General features: G+C 41.0%; 1 protein-coding gene across 12 annotated transcripts in view; it reads left to right on the top strand.

Annotated features, from left to right (window-relative positions):
* The window catches only part of BCAS3 (BCAS3 microtubule associated cell migration factor), a 593,281-nt gene that overhangs the window by 379,417 nt on the left and 187,269 nt on the right, over window positions 1–26,595 (top strand). The window contains exon 24 of one of the 12 annotated variants that reach the window (XM_075904722.1): window positions 13,356–20,983. The exons of the other annotated variants lie outside the window; for them this stretch is intronic. Within the exon in view, the coding sequence (XP_075760837.1) occupies window positions 13,356–13,396 (41 nt within the window). The 3' untranslated portion in view covers window positions 13,397–20,983. Of the gene's footprint in view, window positions 1–13,355; window positions 20,984–26,595 lie in introns of those variants that run through there. 12 annotated transcript variants of the gene reach the window in all.

The following is a 26,595-nucleotide window of genomic DNA, read 5'->3' as shown; positions in this document are numbered from 1 at the left end:
TAAAATGGCGTGCAAAAGCCCCACAGCAGTTGGGTGCAGCCATCTTAGCATGTCGTTCATTAAGCAGAGATTTACATATAAAAATGTCAGCTAACAAAAATTCCTTAATTTTTCCTACACAAAATATAATTGTAATAATTAAATGGAAAGCATATTGTCTGTTAATTAACATCTTCATTTCTTAGGTATTCAGTAATTCAGAAGAATTCTACAGTACATTAGGTAAATTGAGAACAGTAAATTTTAATCCACATAATGGCTATTCAGAGTATATTGTTGACTTAATCTCATTAATATTCTGAACTGCTCAGCAAAAACAATTCATCAGATGACATGGGAACTTGCTCAGTAAAGACCAAACTTCTAATTAGCTGAGAGTTAAAATACTCTAGGTAATGGGGGAAATAAAGATTCACAAAAAGAAACAATGATCCGTTTTCTAGAACATTGAACAAATGGAAGTTTTCTCTCCAACATGCACATCAGGTTGATCAATACTCATGGGGTTTTCTCCTTCATATTTAAAAAAGAGATACACATCGTATACGTGAAATTGTACCAATGTATTGTTACCCGTAAGTCATCATCTGATTGGCATGGTAAAAAATTGACATCTCTGTCTTAAATGGAATTCAGTTTCTCCCCTTGAGAAACAAACATTTTTTATTCCTCCAAATTACAGTAAAACTCCGATGGTCTGGCATCTGATGGTCCGGCACTCCTGATGGTCCAGCACCATCAGGAACCTGGAAGTGCTCCGGGCAGCCAGACCATTGGAGCTGCTCTGGCCCCAGCTTCCCGGATTCAGCCGCTGCTAAAACTGACCAGCGGCTGAATCCAGGAAGCCCGAGGCAGAGCAGCTGGAGTGCTGCCGGGTAGGTACCGTAGCACTGCCCCTCGGGGCTGCGGGACCAACCCGGCAGCACCCCAGCTGCCCCCAATTCAGCCACTGCTGAAACTGACCAGCGGCTGACTCCAGGAAGCCCGAGGCAGAGCTGCTCTGCCCTGGCTTCCTGGAATCAGCCCCTGATCAGTTTCAGCAGCAGCTGACTTGGGGACGCCTGGGGCAGAGCAGCTGGGGTGCTGCCAGGTTGGTCCGGTAGCGCCGCTCCTCGGCGCTGTGGGACCAACCCGGCAGCTCCCCAGCTGCTCTGTCCCAGGTCCTGATTCAGCTGCTGCTGAAACTGACCAGCGGCTGATTCCAGGAAGCCCGAGGCAGAGCAGCTCTGCCTCAGGCTTCCTGGAGTCAGCCGCTGGTCAGTTTCAGCAGCGGCTGACTTGGGGACACCTGGGGCAGAGCAGCTGGGGGGCTGCTGGGTTGCTCCAGTAGCGCCGAGGAGCAGCGCTGCCAGACCAACCCGGCAGTACCCCAGCTACTCTGCCCCAGGTGTCCCCAAGAGCAGCTGGGGTGCTGCCGGGTTGGTCTCGCCGCGCCAAGGGTCGGCGCTACCGAACCAACCTGGCAGCACTCCAGCTGCTCTGCTGCAGGCGTCCCAATTCAGCCGCTGCTGAAACTGACCAGCAGCGGCTGAATCAGGGACGCCTGGGACAGAGCCAGACTATCGGAAGGGGGGGCCAGACCCCTCATAACCCACCATTCTGATAGTCAGGCATATCTGCTAATCCGGCACCCCCTGGGTCCTAAAGGTGCCGGATTATCGGAAGTTTACTGTACTAGTCTTAAATCTGGAAGCTAGAAGATCCTGTAACACTGATTGGTAGATAGCATCTTCATTATGGCTGCACATATTCTCCTATCTATCAGTGGTTGAAATGGCTTAACAATTAGTATGTCACCATACATAGATTTTAAAGTTGAGGTTAGCTCATGGTTACTTCTGGAAAACTAGATAACCTCAGGTAGAGAACCTAGAAAAAGCAGAGTGTTTCTTAGCTTAAACTGTTAGGGTACGTCTAAACTACATGGCTCCGTCGACGGAGCCATGTAGATTTGTTGTTTTGGCAAAGGCAAATGAAGTCACGATTTAAATGATCGCGGCTTCATTTAAATTTACATGGCTGCCGCGCTGAGCCGACAAACATCTGATCAGCTGTTTGTCCGCTCAGCGCGCTAGTCTGGACGCTCCCCTGCCGACATCAAAGCCCTTTGTCGGCAGCCCCGGTAAACCTCATCCCATGCGGAATAACGGGGCTGCCAACAAAGGGCTTTGATGTCGGCAGGGGAGCGTCCAGACTAGCGCGCGGAGCGGACAAACAGCTGATAAGCTGTTTGTCGTCTCAGCGTGGCAGCCATGTAAATTTAAATGAAGCAGCGATCATTTAAATCACGGATTCATTTGCCTTTGCCTATGTGTCTAATCTACATGCCTCTGATGACAGAGGCATGTAGTCTAGACACACCCTTATTGACAAACTAGAGTCTGGGTTCTTAGAACTGCTGAGCACCTATGGTTCCCTTTGACTTCAGGATCATATCCAAATTCTGATAGTGACAGTCTATAGGTTTTCATTTTCTTCTCAGAAGACTTTTGGTAGTTTTATTGTTTTAATAGCTAGCAGGTTTAAAACCAACAAAAGGAACTATTTTTTCATGGAATGCACATCAACCTACAGAACTCCTTGCCAGAGGATATTGTGAAGACCAGGACTTTTAACAGGTTTCAGAAAAGAACTAGATATATTCATGGAGTGTCAGTCCATCAATGGCTTTTAGTCAAGATGGGCAGGAATGGTGTCTCCAGTCTCAGAGACTGGGAATGGGTGTCAGGGGATGAATCACTTGTTGATTCCCCATTCTGTTCATTCCCTCTGGGGCACTTGGCATTGGTCACTGTTGGCAGACAGGACATTGCTCTAAATGGACCTTTGGTCTGACTCAGTATGGCCATTCGTATGTTCTTGTGTTTTTTTTATATTTTAAATTCTGTTTTTCAACTACACCATTTCTATGCAATAAAGAGTTTTCTTTCATTGTTCCCAGTGACATGTTAATATGCTGTTTACTATATTGACCATTTTACCTTGACTGGTGGTGGAATGGAAAGAGAAAGAACAAAGTGAATTTTCCATTCCACTTCTCCTTCACTCTCCCAACCATGCAGTTTTGAATCAAATGAGATTTACTATTGCTAGTGATTGGCTAGCAGATAAAGTTGCTTTAAAGTTGGTTTAAAGTTTAGTGAAAATGGCCCAGCATTTGTTATTTACCTGTATTAAAGTCACAATTCGTCAGGAGATCTCTGCGCTGGACTTCATCTCCCTCATGTTTTACATTCCCTTGACTGGTTTGTTTTTCTTCTGGAGTTAACAACATGTTTCTCTTTTTGTAGTGAAGAAACTTTAAGAGTATGCTTCCACCTCAGGTGGAACCTCTCTAGTCCGGCACTCCCTGGCCTGGCAACATCCGTGGTCCAGCATGATTTTAGTTAGCCAGTTGTCCACTTATCAAGGATGTGACATAGTTTCCCGCAGTCCCATAAAGTTTGTGTACAGCCACCAGTCCTGGCTCTCAGTGTTCTGTGCTGTTGTTTAGCTCCAGTTTACCCCTAAATGTCTCCTAAGAACCCAGTGAGCAGTGGCAGGGTTGGTAATGCTGCTCGACAATACTGACCTTCCGTGGTCCGGCAAATTCTCTTGTTCGGCACCAGTGTTCCCTCTGGGCTGTGCGGTAGCACAGCTTCACAGGTAATTAATTAGCCCTGCCCAGTCTGTCAGCTCCATGCAAGGAGCCCTGAACCTCCGATTGGGCGGGGCTGATTAATCACCTGTGAAGCTGTGCTGCCGTGCATCATAGAGGATATGTTCGGCACCTGCACGTACTTAGCTATTAAGTGGAATTCTTTAGCGTTTCAAGCCCTTGAATACCAGATACAGCATTGAAAACTCTTACTAAATTCAGTGGGTTTTTATGGTGGTCCACAGGTGACTCGTTATTCTCAGTGTGGGATTGAGGCGTGAAAGGCATAACATCCAATTGTTGAAAATTGAAATGAGACCAGTTCAACCTCGATGTAAGGTGGAACTGTGTAGTGATGACAGTAATTAATCATTAGAACAAGTTGCCAGGGGTCAGAGTTGAGATCTTCATCCATGACCATTTTTAAATCAAGTGTGGATGTTTTTCTAAAAGATCTGCTGTAGGAATTATTTGGGGAGGTTCTCTGGCTTTGTCACATAGGCAGTCAGACTAAAGGATGACACTGGTCCTTTCTTACCTTGGAATCTATGAATCAAGGCATAGGTTTGTACTTGAAGGCAGGGTGCAAAATACAGATCCTTATCTGGCTTGCTAAGACCCCTGAGACTTGGGGGGAAATGGTGGATATGGGGATTGGGTTTGGCAGTGATGAAAGGAAACATTTGAAATACAGAGGTTTACCACACTGTAACCAGGTCTAAATTATCTAGAGTTAGGATTCAGGAGCTTTTAAAATTAAACATCTGCTTTGAAAATGAAGTAACTGAACTGAAGCAAAAGAGAACTCCCAGGGTATGAAGAGAGAACATTTTATTTGAAAAGAAAAATAATCTCCCTGCCATATTGGCCTTCTCGCCAATCCTGTTTCTTCCTGTTTTTGTGGTGACACTGGAATGAATTAAGCACAGTGTCTGCTCTACCTTTTAAATGTAATGAGTTTATAAAGTTTATCTTAGCCCCTTTGTCTTAGATACGTGTGGTATGCATGTGAGTTTTTGACTTAATATTGTTTATTTCTCTTGAATAACTGATCATGTGCCAGACCCCATGTCCTACTGTAGATGATAGCTTCCTATGCCTCCTCCGAATGCCTGTCATTTTGTATAAGAAAGGTGGAATCCAGCTTGCATGGGATTTGTGACAAATAGGGGATGCTCCCTCTCCGTGCGTTAGATGGCTAGCACATTTGTCTTCAGAGTCTCAGCACTCCTACAGGGAGTGCCAAGATCGTCATTTCGGTTCCGATTCTTCCCCCTTCCTTAGTAGACTTGAGCTGTGGTTTCTGCATGGTGGTCGGCCCACTTCCTTACCTTTTCCTGATCCTGTTTAGTGCAGTTCTCTTCTGCTGATTCCAAGCAGCATGGCCAGTTTCACGTCACATAGCACATTTCGGCAATCAAGGAGAGTTTCCAGCCATTTAGAGGTGGGTCTGGTCAGCACCACTCCAGGAAAGATTCCCTCATGGCCAACCCTCATCGCCAAGCTCATCTTCTACAAAACCACCCGTGTTTAGGCATCAATGCAGCCATTTCATAGTGGCTCTGCTGAAGAGTTATTCAGTCATGGCCACACCAACAAAAATAGAATGGACCAGCCAGCTCTCAGACTGGAATGTTTGGGGTTTGTTATTATTTAGTCATAGGAGGGCCTGCTTCTGTGCTCTTTCTTGGGTGTGATTTCAGTGAAATCATTTGCACACATGTGAGAGCAGAAAGCCCCTTGCCCTCCTGGGGACCTTATTTAGTTGGCTGCTAACTTGCATTTAGCAAAAGCAAGGCTTCAGCCCGGCTAAAAAATAAGCACATACCTACCTTGATGCATGTGCATAGCCCCATTGACATCCACAGGGCCCACAACTATAAATGGGAAGCATTACCTTCCCCGGGCTCTGCCTTCGCCCAGTAATAATGAAAAGGTAAAAGTGATACAGTTGCAAAAAAAAAAAAAAAAAAGCCTAATGAAGTTCGTAGCTATGTCATGGGAGGGCTGCGGGAAAGGAAACACTTAAAAATGTCATAAATCATTAATATAACCCGGTGGGCTTTTTTTTTTTTAATCAGTAAGACATAATCTAAAAGTGATAGAAATGTAGCCGTGTTAGTCTGGTGTAGCTGAAACAATTTTGTTTAATCTAAAAGGAACTTTATCTTGTGTTATTTCTACATATAAACCTCATTCCAGCAAAACACGTCAAGCACATACTTAACTTTTAGCCTGTGAGTAGTTCTGCTGAATTTAATGAAACTATTCCCAGGCTTAAAGTTAAGCATGTGCGTAAGTGCCTACTTTGCTGTATGAAAGCATTCATGCTTTGTGGCAGGCCACACACAAATTGCTGTGTGACTCCACAAGAGTCTCTGATTTCTACACCAGCATGTGATTTGCATTATAAATCAAATAGCTACACATCATCTTGTAATAAAATAATAGCTTTTTGTAAGTACAAACATTCTCTAAAGTATAAACATAATGCCGTAAAGTATACAAACATTGATTATAGTATGTGAATATGTGTCTTGTGTATTATTTACAATTGTATCCTTTTACCCTCTTTTTGTGCTGGTTTTCAATATCTACAACCCGTTTTCTTTCACAATGTGAATCGGAATCCCCAGCTGGAACCTCAAACCTTGTCACCCAAACCAAGAGGTCAGTCAGTATCCAACTTAAAAGCAATCGTGCAGGCTACAGATCACTTTTAAATATTTTAACATCTTGTGTTCTTTTAGGTAAAACTGAACAAGGAGTTACAGAATTTTACTCCAGTGACTTGCACTGCAGTGCACAGAGATCTCATCAATTTGAAATCTCTTGGATTTTTAATAGATCTTTTAAAAATTAAAAATAGGATGTGAAGAATAAATGAGACATAAAGCCATGTATGTATACGCCCTTTCACAGCTGGGCTTTTGGCAAAGTGTCATTCCTGCTGCTAAACATGGTGACCTTGCTGTCCATGATTTACTAACTGTTTTACAAACATTTCCTCACTTTGTGAGGTTTGATATGTTCTCCATCCTCAACAGCTCAACAGAGTTACTCAACCACTGAGCCAACCCTGCCTTTGTTTACAGCTTTTCCGGAAATTTTCACAGAGAAAAAAAAATTCTCCTCTTCCACTGTTTTATTTTTAAGTCAACACTTTCTTTAGTTTATTTGTGCAAAACAGCATTCGGGCACAAGGTATTGCACTGTATCCAAATGGGAATTACTGCCTTTCTAAAAATAAAACGAGGGTCATGTGAACCAGTACAGAAAAATCTAGAGCTACTGAATTTTACAGGACCTTTACATTTGGTAGTTCTTTTTTCCAGTCCTGGATTTTTGTAGCTGTTTTTCCCACGTCAGTGTCTATCTTAGAACATAATGTAAATGTTGAAGCAGAGGAAAGAATCTTCTTTTGGAAAATAATTATCAGCATTAAAAATAACTAAATCTCTCTTTTCCCCAGAGTGCATTCTTATAGAAGCTTTGTTTAGTAGGCTTTCTATTGAACATATCCAAAGAGTAAAATAATATTTAAACAATGTATTTATTTTACAAAAATTTAGTCTGAGTCCAGTAGTGGATTGGTTAGGTAACCTTAAAGTCGCACTGACTTCATAATGAGTTGCAAGTGTTCAATGAATGCAAAATCAATGGGAAAAGGATGAAGAAAGAGCAGTCTGTGTTGTGAGTAGTAAAAGCTTAGTTCAAGTCAGGACCGAGCTTCCACATTTCCAGCTTCCTTCAGGATAACTTGGATTTTGATCAAGCAACCCAACTTTGAAACCTGTTGAAACTTGAGAGAGATTAAACCCTTGTGTGTTTATTGACTAAGGATCTCAACCTGCAAATTTGTAAGCACATGGGTAACTTCAGTCAAGGGATTTAGTATGAGTTTGATGGCTTTAAGCCTTCTTGGTGAGGTATATGTATCCTGAGGTCTACCCATTTCTAATGTCATGTCAAAATGTATATCTAATTTTTTATTTCCCCAAATAAGACTTAATGCTGCTGGGTTCTGAGGTAATACAAAAACCATACCATTAATCTTTTTGCAAAATTAACTTTTTAGTTATTGTTCTGTGCTTAAGAAGAGGTACAAAGACCACAAAGTGACTTGAGTAGGACTACTTAGTTGAATAAGAACAACAGGAGTTGGCCAGTTCTAATGCCTTCAGTGTTTCATATGTCTGTATCTCTAGAGATGGAACTGGTCTACAGAATTCAGATCGAGATCAGATCTTCCCCAGTTAGCTAGTCCTCCTACTCCAGATTACATACTGATTTGTAATTAACACAATGTACTGTATAATAGGCATATTGAGAATCACATTTCAGACATATCTAGGGACATTGTTCTTTTACCCTTTTTACACCCTGCACTTAAACTGCTATCATTTACATTAGTAATTCACATTGCAAGACATGCAGAGGACACCTAAATAACTAGACACTCACCTAGCTTAAAAAGATCACTTCTCGCATTTAACATGATTTTAAAATAAAAATACAAAATTACTAGATTTGTTTTACTAGATTTGAATTTGTAATAAAGTTACAATGCCTCATGTGTGCTAATGAGATAATTAAGTTTGTTTCTAGTTCCAGAACCTTAACAATGATGGTTAGAAAAGATTAATACTCCCATCACATGATATGAGTCAGTGTGTTATATTAGTGATAGAGATGTAGCCGTGTTAGTCTGGTGTAGCTGAAACAAAATACAGGACTATGTAGCACTTTAAAGACTAACAAGATGGTTTATTAGATGATGAGCTTTCATTCAGACAGTGTCCTTTCTGGTTGAAATGACAAGCAACTGTTTTTTCTTTGTGATCCTGTCTAATGTCTGTTTTGTGGGCATTGATTCTTTGGCGAAGTGTCTGAGACGTTTGTCCAATGTACATAGCAGACGGACACTTTCGGCACATGATAGCATAGATTATATTTCTGGAGGCGCAGGAATATGTGTTCTTGATCTTATAACTCACTTGGTTAGGTCTGAATGACCTGCTAACCTGCATCCTACTTCAGAAGACATTCAAATCTGCACTTGAAAGGGAATCCTCTGAACTGGCATTCATGCTAAAATTCGACACTCTCCGCAGGGGAATTAACAAAGACTCCAACTATCTTACCCATTACAAAGATAGCTTCCCCAATAATCACCTCTAATACTATTAACTCACAGACATTTCCCCCTCCCCACCTCTAATATCATTAACTCACTGGCATTCACCTTCCTTCCCTCTCCCCCCCCCCCCCCACATCCCCCTTCTGTTCTGTAATGTGATTTGTCCTTTTCATGTGTGTTCATTTTTTTAAATTGTATCCTTTGGTATAAATGGTTGTGACTATTTTCTTCCATTATTTGATCTGAGGAAGTGGGTCTGGCCCACAAAAGCTCATCATCTAATAAACCATCTTGTTAGTCTTTAAAGTGCTACATAGTCCTGTATTGTGTTATATTAAGCATTTTTTCTTGTACAGTATATGCTTTCAATACTGTGTGCTGATCAGTGTATTATCTCAGTGATATTCTACTCAAAATATGCTTTCAAAGGCATTTGAATAAAAAAATTAAGCACCTTCTTTATACTTAGAATGTTACATCTTTAAAATTAAAATGGTGAAATAAAATGTAAGTGATCTTCCAAAATGTTCACATTGAAACAATATAGGGAAAGGGGACATGGATGAAGTACCTTGCTGATGAAAGTGACATGTTCTGTCACAGAACGTTCATACCTAGCTAGCTATTAATCCAAATAACAACGGAATAATTCTAAAGGTTCACAGTGCCAGAATATAAAAAATGTTAAAAAACTTTTTAAATGAATAAACAATTAGTTTTAAAATTAAGTGACCCAAGCAAGGCACACTTCTAATATGCAACGTTTAATATTTGTTTCTTAGTTCCAATACACTTGACCCCTCTTAATCTGGGTATCTGTGATCTGGGAATAGCAGATCAGGGTGCTAGACACTGCACCCCTACTCTTAGTACAATTCTGCACCTTCCCTCCAATAACAATTTAAACACAGTGCATCAAGGATTTAACTTACGACATATTAAACATGTACAGTAGTCTATAATAGTTTGTACATACAAAAGTTTTAGTAATAGACTTTGTTTACCCTCATTATGACGAACACCCATGGTCCAGAAAAATTCCATAATCCAGCATAGGCTATTTCTCAAGATTGCTGGATTAAAGGGGTTCAAGTGTACTTGTTTCTTATTCACAGGATTTAATGAAAACAAGAAGGAGTTGCTATTTGAACAACTCCATATTTCTCTTACATATAAAAAGTTGAATCATTATAGGTCTATTTGGTTCCAATCCACTAGAGCCCTACAGAAGCTCAATCAATGGCAGAGGTCTCCTGGGTGTATGGTGAAAGTTTTTTTTAAAGCTTTCCATCTCCATCGGGCAGTTGTATAGCAGCCCTGGAAAAAGAGACCAACTGTACACTTTCATGGGGCATTTTTTCTTGTTACCTGGTACTGTCTATTTTGCCACAGACACAATAGTATTAGCTCTAAATTAACTCCCTTAGGGATAGCTCCAGATCCAGCCTGGACTACTTTAAAAAAGTTACTGGGGTGTTTTAGGAGAAAATCTTTTTTAACACTGTTTTTTACGGAGGGAAGGTCATTCTGTGGATTGTCTTTGGAGATGCTCTTCTATATCCTCCAAACTAATTCAGATTTTTGTCTTCTCCACCCCTGAGTTCACAGAATAATTCATTGTCGGAAACCAGATCTCTTAGCCATCAAGGCACTAAACTACTTGATTTCCTTCCCAGAGAGCTCATGCAATTTTGTATCTGACACTTAAATACTGCTGTGATTGATGTATTCAAAATGACTGGAATAGAGGGATGGACTTCATTGGGTTTAGGATTAGGTCCATGAAGTGGTAAGTGTGTGATTCTCAAACAGGGTGGCCTAACAAAATTAAGGTTTGATATGTGTATATTGCACGTCACACACAAGAATGCTTGTGTATTTATCTTATCTCACATAACTCACCTGATACAAAATAATAATTTTCAGGTATCGTTTTGTATGGTCATTTGACCTACCAGCTCAATACAGGTTGAATCTCTCTAATCTGGCACTGTCTGGTCTGGCAACATCTGTGATCTGGCATGATTTTAGTTAGCTAGATGTCCACTTCTCATAGGTGTGGCCAAATTTCCTGTGGTCCTGTAAAGTTTGTTTATAACCCGCAGTCCTGGCTCTGAGTGTTTTGTGCTGTCATTTACCTCTAATTTACCCCTGAATGTCTTCTAAGAGCCCGGTAAACAAAGCAAGTGTTGGTAATGCTGCTAGACAATACTGACCTTCCACGATCCAGCAAATTCTCTGAATTGGCACTGCTCAGGTCCTGAGGGTGCTAGACTTAGAGAGGTTCAACCTGTCGTAATATGCTGCATGTTTTTATAAATTCCTTTAATAAATCAATATGAATGAAGTTGATGAGTATACTTGTAGCATTGTATTTGTACAAAGAGCAGCGCCAGTTTCCTGGTTGTAGAAGGCAGAGGAAATACGGCAGTTTTGTGTAAGCAACACAGAATGTTCCCACTATAGATTGTACCATCTGAGACAGCCTGTGAGCTATTTCAGTTTTCCGTGAACAGAGGGCTGAAAAGTAAGTAATTACTGTGTAGTACAAAACCGTTTGAAAGGGAGCACACTATTAAGAGTTTGCTAAAGTCCCTGGACACACTGCGGCAATCAGGTGCTGTTTTGAGAGCTTTCTTAGCACCTGCCTTTGAACCCATGGAGACATCTGAATTTAGGTTCCTGTCTTATAAAATCCATTCCTTTTAGCAAGGGAAGCAGCAGGAATGGAAGAGCAACAAGCACTACTCATTGATCCTCACTTTTTCCCCAGTCAGTATGTGTGCACATGCACACACAAAAACAGATCTTGCTTTTTTCATTCCTACTCCAAGACTGACCTACATTCCCTAGACAAGAAACCTTTTTTTTTTAAGTTGCCAGTAGAAAACTGTACCACGGTATATGCAGCGGGGCGCTAAATCACCTCGTCAAATATTCTTCAGCATCTAGACCAGAAAAGCTGTTTCTTTAGGACTTGCAGCTTTCCCTCACACATTTATCAAGTGACACACGGTATTTTGTAAATGACTGACATAAGCCAGAGAGGAGGAGATATTTTCCTTTCTCATATTTCCGCCTCATACACTGAGAAAAATTGCTGCCCTGTGACCTAAGCTAGGGAACATGGCAGACAGCTTTCTGAGTTCATCTTATAGGGCATTCAGGAATTCCTACAAGACATATTAAGGCTTGTTCTGATTTCCCGTGAAGTAAATGGAAGTGTTCCTCTGGACTTCAGTGAAAGCAGGATTGGGTCCATCATTCACATTGCGATGTCTTCATCCAGAATTTGATTGAATTTGACGTACAGTATTGGGCTATGTCAAATCTCACAGTGTTGCCCACATCTGCTGTCAGTATGCCATCAATAGGGCAAGAGCAAGAAGGGTGGAAATAAGAAACAATGAATTGTAATTTAGGAGTCATATGAATGTGGGTATTGCGTTTTTGTGGACATACATGTTGTACCTACATTAATGGTCACCAACCAGTAGATCGGGATCTACCAGCAGATCTTGGAGCCTCTGACAGGAGATCCTGACTGGTTTGGCCAGGAAGCTATCAAGTGCTGGCACTTCAGTTGGCCCTACACCCACTGTCCTGCTGCTCCTGCGCTCAGGATTCGGGGAGGAAGGGGGATGGAGTGAGTAGGGTGAGGCCTTGGAGAAGAGGTGGGGCCTCGGGGGGGGGGGGAAGGAAGCTGGGCAAGGATATTTGGGTTTGAATTAGATCTTACTTTGCACTTAAATTGAAAAAGTGACCTTGTGGTTAAAAAGGTTGGAGACCACTGGCCTACATAATGAAGTTTGAGATGAGTTTTGCAGCTAAATCGGTGATATGTGAGTGGCTTGATGTTAGCATATGGTCTGTTTCAGGGGGTTTCAAACTCTGGGTCAAGGCTTGGAAGGGTAAGCCACTAGCTGGGCGCAAGACACTTTGTTTACCAGAGTGTTCTCAGGCGTGAGCGCTTGCAGCTCCCAGGGCCCATGATGCACCATTCCTGGCCAATGGGAGATGGGGAAGCGGTGGCCCACCACTGATTATTCTTAGACATGCCTTCTGTGACTGTCACAGATAATAGGTGGGATGCTGTGTTTCAGCATAAATGTATACATTTTTTACACATCTGGGTTTCTTTGATCCTTTAAGCTATTCCATCTTTATAAGGGAACATTTTCAAAAATGCCTAACGGACTGGTGTGCACTAGTCCCATTAAATGTCAGTGTAAGTTGTGCTTCTAAATCCCTTAGCTGCTTTTGCAATTGCTTCTCTTAAATATGTAGGCTCTTAAGCTGTGCATCGGTCCCATCTAATTCAACAACAACCCGCATGATTGAATCAGAGGACATGATTTGACCCTGTCTTTTTCAAACCCCAAATAATTGTAAGTGGATCATATGACCAATTCCCTGTTCTACAAAACCTGAACAAAAATGTGTGGAATACATGGGAGTAACATTTAATCTTTGAAGGAATTGCCTAAAGTATGAGATTTCAAGGTCCATACTTGTTTTATAAAAAGGAAGATACCACTAATATCTAATGTCAAACTCTTTTGTATTGTTTTCTTTCAGCTACTGTGATCAAAGCTGTGAAGATAACACTTTCTAACTGATCCAGTGAAGTATTTAAAATGTTTTCTTGAAGACTAGTCTCAAAATATTCTTAAGTCATTTGGAGGTTGTGTGACTTCATGCCAGGAAAAATAACCCTGTCATCCCAAAGCAAGGGCATGCACTACGCTAAAACCCTTGGGGGGATTGCCTTGACTCTGTCTTGGTTTACATCCTTTATTCATCATCCCAAAAAAATCAAGAAAGGAGCACAGACTACCTTTTTTTTCAGGATTATATAAATGTTTTCATGGTAGTGATGGAAAACTTTTTGTGTGTGTGTGCTAGATTCATGTCTTCCATGCAGCTAAAAACTTCTCTTTGGCACAACAAAATTAATGAAGGAACTGTGAGGTGTTTAGTCTTGGATTTTTTTTTCTTAAAAGAAGCCACTGATGATGCACCCGTGAATCACACTAGGGGTCTGTCTACACAGAGGACAGTTATTTCAACATAATGTCGAAATACTGTCAAGCTGGAAGACTTCTTATTCTGACTCCTGTAACCCTCATTGTACGAGGAGTAAAGAAAGTCTGAGTGCTCGATTTCAAAATAAGTGCTGTGTAGACACTCCCAATTTTGAAATAAGCTGTTTCGAAATAAGCTACGCAGTTGCTGTAGCTCAATTTGAGTAGCTTACTTCGAGTGAAGCCCTGCTCTGTAGTTGCACCCTTGGTGTGTGGGTTACAAATCCTTTTATAAATTAGGTTAGATGCCCACAAATCAAGAAGGTCGGTATGAAGCCTGACTGTAGATACTTCTTAGAGAAAACTCTAATGAATTCACTTCCAGACGAGGGGGGGAAAGGGTATACTTATCCATCTCTTCCTGTTGGAAATGCAGCAAGCCCCTACAGGGGCTGATTGAAAACTATAGTCAGCTCACCAAAGCTCTCAGCATGCTTGTGGTTCAAGTATATGATATAAGTAGTGGAGAGTGGTTTTGTTGCTATGGGAAAAGTGCTAAAAAAGGCTGTATCTCTTGTAGAGCACAGATCCTTTGGGTATTTAACGTACAATTTCTTCTAAGGACACTCAGAATTATACCTCTGATTCTAAATTGCTTAAACGTTGAAACATATGGTCTTGTGTTCTGTTCACTAGGAAACAACTGTCTGTAACCATGCTGCCAAATTCAAATAAACTTGCCCTATATAAAAAGGAGTCTGATGCAGCTCCGCAGAACTATGGAAAGTGTTTTTACCAGAAAGCAAACTTGAAGATATAGAAAAATCCTAATTAATCTGATGTCTTGTATCAAAAACAGATAATTACATGTTAATAGCTTTGATAATTTTCAATTAAAAATGAACTGCTTGTGTCCCCTTGCTTGCTTCTGTGGACCAGGTCTGCACAGCTGTCATTTATTGTGTTCTCTGTTACAGTAATCATTTTAATAAAATGCAATTATCTCCATAATTAATTTCTTTGACTGCTCTGCTGTGTCCTCCTTTTACAGAGGCCAAAATGTCAAAGATCAAGTAGATGGGGGGAAATAAAAATTCACATTGTCAATGGATATAAAAAAAATACTTGGAATTTCAATGCATCGGCTTCTATTTGTCTCAAATGTCAAGGGCAGTGTAAAATGTATTTTTAAAATGTGTTTTTGTATGGTTTGAGCCCATTCTTGGCGTAGTTGTGAATCAAGAGGAGCCATTGTTCTTTGAGAGAGTTTGAGGAGGCTTCTTTGTACAAAGTGACAAAAAGAAGACTTGGAGCACTGGGCTTGCATTGTTCCTGTGCGGCGCTGTAAAATTTGATTTGAAATTAGGACCTCGGGGCAGGCCTTTCAATAGCCAGTTTTTATTTTCTGCCAGCATTTTAATCACTCTTGAGTTTAAAGAGGATGACCAGCATAATGCCTCTATGTTTAATAGAACAGCTCCTATCTTGAAGGCCAGTTCACTGAATTCAAGGATCTGTCATCTGCCCAACATTAGTCTTTTCTGTTTCCTGTCTATTTTTGAAGATAATTCTCCATTCCAGCCAGCTTTCAAAGCAGAACAATTTTCTGTTTTCTGAACTTCTCCATTGTAGTAACATCTCTTTTCACTGAATTTCTCTAGGCCATGTCTGCACTCCATGGAAGATCAATGCTGCCACAGTAGGATCTTCCGGGATTCGACTTAGTGGGTCTAGTGAAGACCCACTCGTTTGACCGGAGAGGGCTCCCCCGTCGGCGCCGGTACTCCTGCTCCTCACGAGGAGTAAGGGAAGCTGACAGGAGCGTTTTCTCCCTCCACCTTCTGCTATGTGGACAGCATGAAAACGTGATTTAAGATACTTTGACCCCAGCTACTTAATTAACATAGCTGGAGTTGTGTATCTTAAGTTGACTTTGTCTTCAGTGTAGACATGGTCTTGAAGAAGTGAAGTAACCATGTTGTATTGCAAACAGGGTTCAAATCTTAGTGCCGAGAGTAGTCTTTAGATCGGGGCAGGGAACCTCAGGCCTGGGGTCCGGATGTGGCCCCCGGCTTGCCTGGATTTGGCCCCTGAGGCTCAGGGCTCCCCCTAGTATTGGGAAGCCCATTTTGGTGCTACACACACACACACCACCGTCCCATCATGGGGCCGGAGCACACAAAATCTATTAGCCTGGGCACCCCTAAGCTCTGATCTATGAGGGAAATGTGGGGAGCGTCTTTCTCCTTCTCAGTCAGGGGCCACATCAGTGAAGGTTTGTTTAGTTTTTGCTTTTTTACTTTTCCCTTGTGTGTGGCCCCTGACTGATTTTTCTGTGGGTCAGCGGCACCCGACCCAGAAGAGGTTCCCCAGCCCTGCATTAGATCATATGGCTAAGAGAGCTGACTATTTTCCCAGATGGGGTGGGGAGAATTACATGTCAGGGACAAAGAATGAGAGGAAGAGAAAATTGATCTGCTGGCTACACCTCATCTGGATGAACCTTGCAAGGAGGAAAACAAGTGAATATGAGAGGAACATTATAAACAAAAGTGCTCAGGAAGCATTGAAAATCATGTCCCATGTCTTAAGTGGAGACTACTATCAAACAAGAGTACATTTTTAGAGTAATTTAGAAAAATTACGGTTTAAATGTTTTTCAGCTCTTTGTCTCTCTCTATATATGTGTACTTGGATTATGTGAGCAATATAAGCCCATCCATACTGTATTATGGGACATTCGTTATTGCTGTAGATAAGATAGCAAACTGAGTGGCTTAGCTTTAGTTTTTTATAAGTATGTTCACTGTACTGAATTCAGCAAGTATCGCATTAGAAAGCCAGTCTCCCCTGCCTCTGACAACAGCATTCTTACATTAAAAGCTAAGAATGGGACACGTTCAGCCCATTTAATTAGCCTCATTAGCACCGGTCCTACAAATACATTTCTCCCCACTCTGTTATATCTTCGTTCTGTTATTTCCACTCCCAACTCATCTGATGAAGTGGGTTTTGCCCACAAAAGCTCATGATACTATATGTATTTTAGTTAGTCTCTAAGACTATGTCTACAAAGTAGCACGTTCCTTTAAATAAGCTAGCAATTTGAGCTAGGCAAATTACGTAGCTTATTTCAAAATTTGGTGCTGTCTACATGGCACTTATTTAGAAATAAATCACTATTCCACTGACTTCCTTAATCCTCATACAACAAGGTTTACAGGAAGTCGGAGTAAGAAGCCCGTTCTTTTGAATTTATTTCTACCCATTCTTTTTAAAGTTCCAGACTAACACGGCTACCTCTCTGAGGGTATGTCTACACTACAAAGTTAATTAGACATAACAGCAGTTATTTTGAATTAACTTTAATAGCGTCTACATGGGCAAACTGCTATTTCGAAATAAATTCAAAATAGTGGAGCCCTTGTTTCGAATTTAGTTAACCTCATATTACGAGGAGTAACACCAAATTCGAAAAAGCTTTTTCAAATTAAATGCTGTGTAGACGCTTAATTCGAAATGGGGGCCTCCAGCCCTTCCCAGGTAGCCCTGGTGGCCACTCTGGGCACAACCAGGAAAACTTACTCTCCTCTCCCCCAGCCCCAGAGCCATTAAAGGGGTAGACCCTGGCCACAGAGCCTGTGCCAGCTCTAAGCCTGCCAGCCCAGAGCCAGCAGAGGCCACCGGAGCCCCTGACTCAGTGGCCCCAAAACATGAGCCAGCAAGCCATTGGCAGCCAGCCCTCCACCGCTCCCCAGGAGCAGTCTGCCAGCTCCCAGGGGCTGGAGAAGGTGGGCACCTTCCTTGTCCAGGGTGGAGATCATGGACCTTATTCAGTTTGGAGGAGATGCCCCCAACTTCCATGATCTCTGCACTAGACGGAGGAATGTGGCCGTCTCTGGCAGGATAGCTGGCAGCCTGGCCACCAAAGGCCACATGTGAACCCAGGAGCATGTTAGCATGAAAGTCAAGTTGGTCTGGCGAGACCCCCAACCCTAAGCTCCCCCCTCCCCCTTCTTCCCCTTGCTTCCCCCTTCCAGCTCCCTCCTCCCAGGTTTCCCCCTCCCCTCTTCCACCCTCTCTCTTCCCCTCTCCCACCTCCTTTTCCCAGTCTCCCCAGAGGTTAATCCTCCCCCCAGTTTTGTTCAATTAACCCAGTTTCTATTTTTGAACATACGTGTCTTTTATTTGACATCAGGAAGGGGGGGCTAGGGAGGGGTAAGTGGAAGGACATGAGGGACGAATGGGGCACGAGCCCCCGGTGCGGAGGACTGGGGAGGCTCTGAGGGGTGGACGCTCTCCTGCAGGGTCTCCTGCAGGGTCACCGGTGTGCCCAAGGGGCAGCTCTGGCTCCATGTGGCCGAGTGCTGTGGTGTCCCGAGTTCAAGCACTCAGGGCACTCCAAGACAGGTCTGCTTTGCTGTCCCTCATTGAGGGAGACAAGCAAGCGGGGAACCCTGAGAACTGTCCGGAGTGGGGGAAGGGTGCCTCTAAGCACGGAGCTCAGTTAGCCTCAGGCAGCAGCCCCACACACTAAGTCCTAACCTGATGCCCTGCCGGCACTGAATCCGGCCAGCCTTATCTTCGGTTCAGGGTCCACTCAGTGTGGACGCACTATTTCGAAATAGCAAAACACCATTTCAAAATAGTTTTTGTGTATAGATGCGTTATTTCGAATTAGATTAATTCAAATTAACTATTTCAAATTAAGTTAATTCGAAATAGTGCTGTAGTGTAGAAATACCCTGAAACTTTTTATACAGAGTACAATACATCCTGAAATTACAAGGATCGCGGGGATATACCAGTTTGGCGCGGAAGAATGAATTTGTGAGACTGATCTGATTCTGAGAGGTTCATAAAAGCAGTTGAGTAAATTGGGGTTAGCAAGTGTGATGTTCTTTTGTGTTTAATTTTTCTTCTATGACACTGCAGGTCTCCCTTCACAGCCCTCTGCCAATAGAGGTGATGAACAGAGATGATTCCCTTGCCTTTAATCAGATTTAACTTACAGCTTTCCTGCCCTATGGCAGGAGTGGAGGGCGGGGGCCGCAGCCATATATATCAGGGTGCTGCTCACTCTTCTTCCACTTCCCCTGACTATCAAGGAGTGAGGGTAAACTATGCAGTTCTTTCCTCTCTCTCTCAGCTGATACAGAGAGGAGGCAGAGGAGTAAGTCATGCAAGCTGTGTACTTGCCCCTTGCTCCCTCATAGTCAGGAGAATAGGAAAAAGAGCTAGCGGCATCCCAGTACATGCTGCCCTGATGGGTAGTGTAAAGGTATTTGAGCTTCACCATCACCCTCTGAAATGGGGTGTCACAACGTTTGTGACTCTTCACACTTAGGTGGTCTTAAAAAGTAGAGATCCTCTGGTGAATCGTGAGCTTTTTATTATTGTGTGATACCCCAGCAGCTGACTGTGCAGAAAGCAGTAATATAATGCAGCTTGTAAGTTTAAAAAACTCTGTAACATAAAGCTTTTTCCGGGGCTGGTTTGAAAAACCTGAATGTTTGGAATCCATGTTTATTGGATGGTTTGGTTCACCCATCCTTAATCTCCTGACCACTTCCCACTGAATCCTTGGTGTCTAAATTGAGATTACTAACAAGGGTACCAATTATGATAGTGGTTATTTGTGATTAGGAATGGGGGTTAGACCACCCAGTGATTTCATGTAAATCATTAAACACTCTCCAGATGGTAATGACTTCTGCTTACGTCTAAACTGGTCTGATTTCAAACCAGTGGCCTAGAGTAGAGGTGAAATACTGCCCAACATGCAACCATGTTTGTACTGTTGTACATTATAATGGAGTCCTATGAAGCAAAAAATTACAGGAGGGGTTTAGTTAACCATAAATGGTACAGTTTTCAAACACATAGAAGAATCGTGCTAATTTGTTTCAGCCGTCACATGGTTGCTTCCCTTTTCCATGTTTGGATTTAATCAGCCAGATCTAGTATCTGCGCAACCCTTTTTCCCGACACAGATGCACAATGAACGTGCCTAAGCAAAGCTGGAGCGCACTGCGAGGTTCATATTCATCATCTTATAGCACAGCCTTTTCATTCATTTTCAAATGTAGCTGTGTGGGTGTCTACATAATGTGGGAAACTCTTTTCATTGAAGAATCTGAATATTTTGTAAGGAAGTGAATAGTTACAAATAATCTTTTCTGTAACACTGAAATAAAGAACAAAGGAGCTATTCTGAGAAAATACTGAAGCATTATTATCTTCAGTCATTTTACAAAACTCCATAGGAAAAAATATTCCAAACTTGACAGATTCATATCCTAGTCCTTTTGCTCCTTCATCAGAGAACTTTGTGGTTTGGCCCACAGAGCTCAATTAAAGCAATTAAAGGAACAGATCTGTTTTTAAGTTTGTATTTTCTGTGCACAAAGCTAAACTTAAAAAAAAAAAAGAATAAAACTTTCTAAAATGAGTATCTGTTAGAGACACGATCTTGCTAAAAAGACTCTCTAAAAGGTCAAATACATTAGAAGGGCTGGCTGACACCAGAAATTTGATCCATTAATTTTTCGAGATACAAGGAAGTTAATATGATCTCTCAGGTTATCCACTTCATCTTCATCTGATCGAGTTAAAGCCTTATGTAAAATCACTGTGATTATTACAGGAATAGCCGCATTTCTCATGTTGTTGACAATAAATTGCTTTTGAACTCTATGCAGCATTGATACATCAAAAACTCAGCATAGATGCATAGGTGCTGCAGAACACCACTAGACAGGCCCTGGGCAAACCAGCAGAAAGGGTAGCTGAAATACTGCATTTCCCAAGTGTAAAGAGAAACAGAATTGAAGAGACGAGCCCTCTTTGTTCAGAGACCAATTCTCCATTTTTAATTTTCCACCTCTGGCCTCCTGATTAGATCGCAGAGAAAGAGTCTTGGAAAATTGGAATCACCGTATCGGTTCTCCTTGGTATGGTTTCTCCTTTGGCTTTCCCCTGTGACAGATTGTTTGGTCAGAGGCCCGCTGCTCTGATACATCTGTATGTGCATGTATTTGCTAAGGGTATGTCTACACTTGCTCCCTAGTTCAGATTAGGGAGGCAAATGAAGCATACCGAAGTTGCTAATGAAGCGTGGGATTTAAATATCGTGCACTTAATTAGCATATTCGCGGCCGTTTGCCATTTTAAAATGCCGGTAGCCTGAATTAACTTGCCGCGTGTAGTTAATTCACGAGGAGTAACAGTTAATTTGAGGGAAGGGTTTTGGATCAGACTACAGAATCTACACGCTGCGAGTTAATTCGGGCTACCAGCATTTTAAAATGGTGACCGGCCGCGAATATGCTAATCAAGCGTGGAATATTTAAATCCCGCACTTCATTAACAACTTCGGTATGCTTCATTTGCCTCCCTAGTCTGAACTAGGGGGCAAGTGTAGACCTACTCTAAGACAGGGGTGTCCAAACTTTTTTCAAAGAGGGCCAGATTTGATGAAGTGAACATGCGTGAGGGCCAACCATTTTGCCTGACATTCTTTGAACCATTAAAATTAAATGCAAATTAACTATTTTATGCAAAGTTTATTGCAAACGGCATACTTTTCATTTCGTCACATGGATGACAAATCTAAACAGGTGTTAAATCACTCTGCCTTTCATATCTGAAGGCCAGATGAAAAAAAATCCAGGAAGCTGAAATATATGTCAGGAACATTGTAAAGTACATTTCATATTATTGGTAATAAAGGTTGTCTGTCAACTTTTAAGTTCAAAAAATATGAACAGGAACATAACACCAAGTATACGTGTTGTGTCCAAATATATTTATAACTGATTTAGACCAACTGACATTAACTGAGATTTTACAATGTATTCATCTCAATACATATGGATTCATTGGGGGCCATAAAAGATAGATATTGCCAAATTACCTGTGGGGCCATATTAAACCAGAACACGGGCCGCAATTGGCCTGCGGGCCGGACTTTGGACATGCCTGCTCTAGGAGAATAGCTGGGTTGAATAAACACATTTTCTGTGATCATTAGCAATGATGGCTCTGCGAGTACAATGGGAAGGGGGATACCTTGACATTCAAAGTCATCTTACCGTCTTGCAGGGGTGTTTAGGAGGTGGGGTAATTTTGCTGGAGAAAGGACTGTGGGAGGTGAGACAGAGAAGGAGTCATGAGCTCTTTATTTAGAGACTCATTGGCCCCAAACCACTGCAGAAGGAGCTCAGAAACGTGGCAGCTGCCCTCATAGTCTGTAAGGTCGAACGCTTGCCATTGAAGTGCCTGTGGTACAGCTCTGTGGACTGTCTGAGGGGTATCCGGTGAAGACAACGTCGCATGCCTTGTAGCTCTTCCCTCAAATCCTGGATTTGTCCCTTTGAGGGAATACACCTGCTAGAAGAAGACTTTTTTTCAGACAGTGAAATTTTGCATTTTTGTCTATGCTTCCCTGTAGGAGATTTTTGCTCGTATGTTGTACTAAGAGGTTAATGGTTTGGCTGGTCTAGAGTCCGAGCATAGGGCTGGACAGCAGATATCCTAAAGTTCCAAACATGGCTCTGCTGCTGACTGCGGTCTGGTCTTTAGAAAAATGACAGATAGAGGAAGTTACTTATAATCTCCAATATTCTTCTATATCACAGTGGTGTCATGAGGGGCATGTCTACACTAGGAATAACTATTTGGAAATAACTGAAATCGATTTATTAACTCCCAAAATAACAGAAGCAAAATAGCATTTCCGTGCTATGAGGAAGCCTCAAAATTAGTCTGAGGCAGGCGCCGTTAATGTGGATGCACTATCTCGACATAGAGCCCCCGGCAGCACTGGGAAGAAATTAGTTCAAATTACTCTGGGGAGTAGTTATTTCAAAATAGCTGCACCAGAACATCCACACTACTGCTGTTTCAAAATAACTATTTTGAAATTGGCGGTATTCCTCGAGGAAAACAGGAGTATAGATTTTGAAATAAGCAGCCTGTTATTTTGCTTGGTAGTGTGGACACTCCACTTATTAATTCAACATAAGGGGGGTTATTTTGAAATAAAGCCCTAGTGTAGACCAGGGTGAGGATGGATTGCTGTTTTCATACTAGCTTAATAATAAAAAACATTATGAAAGTTCCGTATGTTATTATTGATTCCATTTGTGTGTGTGTGTGTGTGTGTGTGTGTGTGTGTGTGTGTGTGTGTGTGTGTGTGTGTGTGTGTGTAAAATTTAAACCAATTAGTCCATTATAGATAAAACTTAGAATAAGAAAGAAAGATCTCCAAGGCAAGCTTGAGTAGTTAAACACTGTCCCTAACTAAAAATGATTAACTTTACACATCTCCTATTATAGATCTTCCTAATCCACTCCAATGCTCAATTTAATTTTCCCTTTATGTAAACTCAGATCCAGCTTCAGCAGAGTGATTTCCAGGGCTCATTGCATAGGGACTATTGCTTTCTTTATTCCTCCTGGGTTTTCTTTCCAAACTCTCTTAGTATCTGTTCAGGTGGAAAAATATTTAAGAAGTTATTGACATCAAGACTTGAAACAAGGATCATGAAACATTGTCTCAAATTGTAGTTGTGCTAGTCTGAATTTTGACAAAAAAATACGGTGCAGCATGTTGGGTGGCATTTTTAATGTTGTGTATAGGTAGTACCTTTAGTATTTCTTTGCTGAAATTCAAGATACATTGCTAGTACTAAGATGCCTATGGTATTACTGTTGAGTCATAGTGCTGAAAATACATTAAGTGGGATTCATATTGGGTGGGTTTTGTGTCTTTTGGACTAAGCAGCATATATTTTAATGCACTCAGTGGGTATTTTGTTTAAACACATTCTTGTTACTGATAGTTACTGCCAAGTAAGGAACGGTTGTATAAGAATTAGTAGACAACAAAACAATGTAATTATTCTAGAGAGGATTAATAACATTTTGCTTGTTCTGAATAATCTGTCTATCTTATGTGTCAACCTGAGCACATCTTGTGTTTTATCAGTTTGCATTTGGTTTTGCTTTTTATAACATGTTTAAAAACCAGTCAGAATCATCTTCAAATTTTAGCAGGTTAACGTTGTATAGACATTTTAACAACCCATTTTAAACTTGTTCTCCATCAAAAAGAGGAATTCTGTCTTTTTCCACTGTATTAGGTCTATGATATCAGAGGTCTTTATTGAATATTTTATTGACCGTCTGCTTGCCCTATGCTAACCTGCCTGACATCCTAAGTTTCTCTCTCTCTGGAGATGCCATGTCAGTTCTGATTAAGCAGCAGAGCGTGAATTTTCCCTTCATATTTCCTGTGAATAAACTTCATCCCAGCAGGCAGACACTCTGCCCAAATGCATTGTGGGAGTGTCCGGATTTTGAGCACAGAACAAGGCACATGAATGGATTTAAGGTGGTATAGACAAGTGTTTGGTTTACAACAGAAGTATTTTCCCTGTGGGGCTTACATCAGCATTTTGTATAATTTTGCTTTATACAAATGTAAAGGTATTGAAGAGGAAAATTTCTTCCCCTGGCAAGTTAATTACTTGACTTCTCATAGAATAAAGGCTTGAAGCAGAAACTAAAGGGAAAGTACGTCTTTTGTATAAAATAGGTAACCTATCTAAGAACATGGGTTTGATTTGCAGAATAGTTTATTATGAATGCACTTTAAAGAACTTAATTTGCTTTCCAAAATTTAATGTCTTTTCTGTTAGCGACGATGTTATGTATTGACATTTTGTTTTAGTTTCCATATGCCTTTCTTTTGAAGAGACATTATATATTTTACATCTCCTTCCTTCTCTTCAAGGGCAGAGTAACAGAATATTGTGCTACATTTTTATGATCATATAAACATTCCAGTTGCAAAATATGTTGTTGTTGGCCAGTGGTTATGAAATTTATTATTTGTGTTTTGAACCTTCCCTACTCCTGCACAATAATGTGTCCATCTGTTTGTTGGGTTCCATGATACTTGCAAAGTAAATTTAATATAAGGCAGGTATAAATCCTGCATAATTCTATGGAAGGTTGACAATTTTATTAATTATAATGTTTTCTTGGCAAACTAGTTACCAAGTATCTTAGCAAGATTTCCAGGGCTAAGGAAGTTCGAGGTTTATTTTCAATGCATAAAATATTTCTTCTTAATGTCTCACTTGTTCTTTTGCAATTTTTGCACAAGCTTTCTCTAAATAATTTGTGTGTTTTTCTTTGGGAAATAAAAATTAAAGACAGACACTCCCAAAGAAAAAGGCAAAGTTTTTGCATAATAACTTGTGCTTGAGTTTTGCTAAGATTGTAAATCTCTCAAGAGTGAAAGTAAAATTTTGCAAAAATAGAAGATAGCTTTGTATATTGAAAAGCATATTTTTATTGTTATGGATTTAAATAATGAGATACTGTTGGATTAAATTTTAATGCCATCACACCATAGTTATGACAAACCTGCATTAACTGCAAAGTATCCTTAACACAAAGTTAATTCGGAAGGAAAGAAATTAAGTGTTGTTGTGATTATGCAGAGCTGTAGAAAAAGTGGGAAGATGGAGAGGCACGGTTCCCAGGCCTTCCATTCTTGTAAGAGCTTTGTTTTTCATCCAGAAAATCATGGTTTTACAGTCTTAATACCAACAGGCAGATTATTTGCTGTAACTTGTTCGCTTTCTTTTTAGAGTTTGCTAAAGAACTGCCTCTATAAATTGAATAATTAACTAGCATGTTCTTTCAGCTCTCTTAGTAATTTCCTTGCCCCCAGAACAAAATACATTGTATTACAGAAGTGTCAAACTATTCTGAAGATTTTATTACCTCATGAATATCACACATGCTTTAGCGTTAGCACAGCTATTATTTGCCACAGTTTATTTGTGCTCGTTATTGAGTGCATGAAGTTAAGGTTATTTGATCCTGTAGAAGTTATACTCATCTTAAAATTGATGTGATCTTGTTTATATTCTAGTTATATGAGGTCATAATCTTTATCCAATACAAGCAGAGGAAGCTGGGTGGATAAAGGCAGATATTTAATTTCTGGGCTCATGGGTCCAGGGTGTGTTGAGTTCTGTGTCCTCATGTTGAATTGTGTTAAGCTTTTTCCTCAATAAGGAAGAAAGGAATAAAGGTGAAATTTTCAAATGTTTCTTATACATATAGGCAACTAGTGGGATTTTCAAAAGCACCTAAGCAGGTTAGGCACTTAATTGATTGGTCCTAATTGCTGCCCAATATGATGTTAGTCCAGTTCCATCGAGTTCAGTGGCACTGAAATAATGAAGCTCACACCAATTCCCTGCAGAAAGATTGAAGAGTATAGTCTGATGTATAACTCTTTGCACATCATGGTGAAAATATACCCACCAGGCCTCCCTAAAAGGGATTTATGAGGCCAGTACTTGGCTTTTTAAATTTCACAAGAAATCATTGTTATGGGATCTACACTTCATAAAGAAATTACAAGCGCTGAGTCATATGTTCCAGTAGAGTTGGGGGAAGCATTTGGGTGAAGATATTTTAGATATTTTATACAACAGTCACACAAAAAACCCCAGCCACAAGCCAGCATCTCTTACATGTATCATGCCATCCAAACTTGCATCACCAAAAATTGCTCCCCAGCGAAGTTGTGAAGTAGAACCCAAATTTGCACACATGAAGTTGTGGCCTGTGAATATGAGGGATGAATCAGAGGAAAACCAAATTCCTGCATATCACTGAGAGGAATAATGTCCTTTACGACAGAAGGTGCATCATATGAGTGTGCATAGGGACCGCCAGTCTGATTCAAATAAATCACTGTTGCTATG

The sequence above is a fragment of the Pelodiscus sinensis genome, chromosome 21, assembly GCF_049634645.1.
Source record: "Pelodiscus sinensis isolate JC-2024 chromosome 21, ASM4963464v1, whole genome shotgun sequence".
NCBI classification, from domain to species: domain Eukaryota; kingdom Metazoa; phylum Chordata; order Testudines; family Trionychidae; genus Pelodiscus; species Pelodiscus sinensis.
The sequence above is the reverse complement of the archived record's forward strand: the minus strand, read 5'-3'. Positions and strand labels throughout refer to the sequence as shown.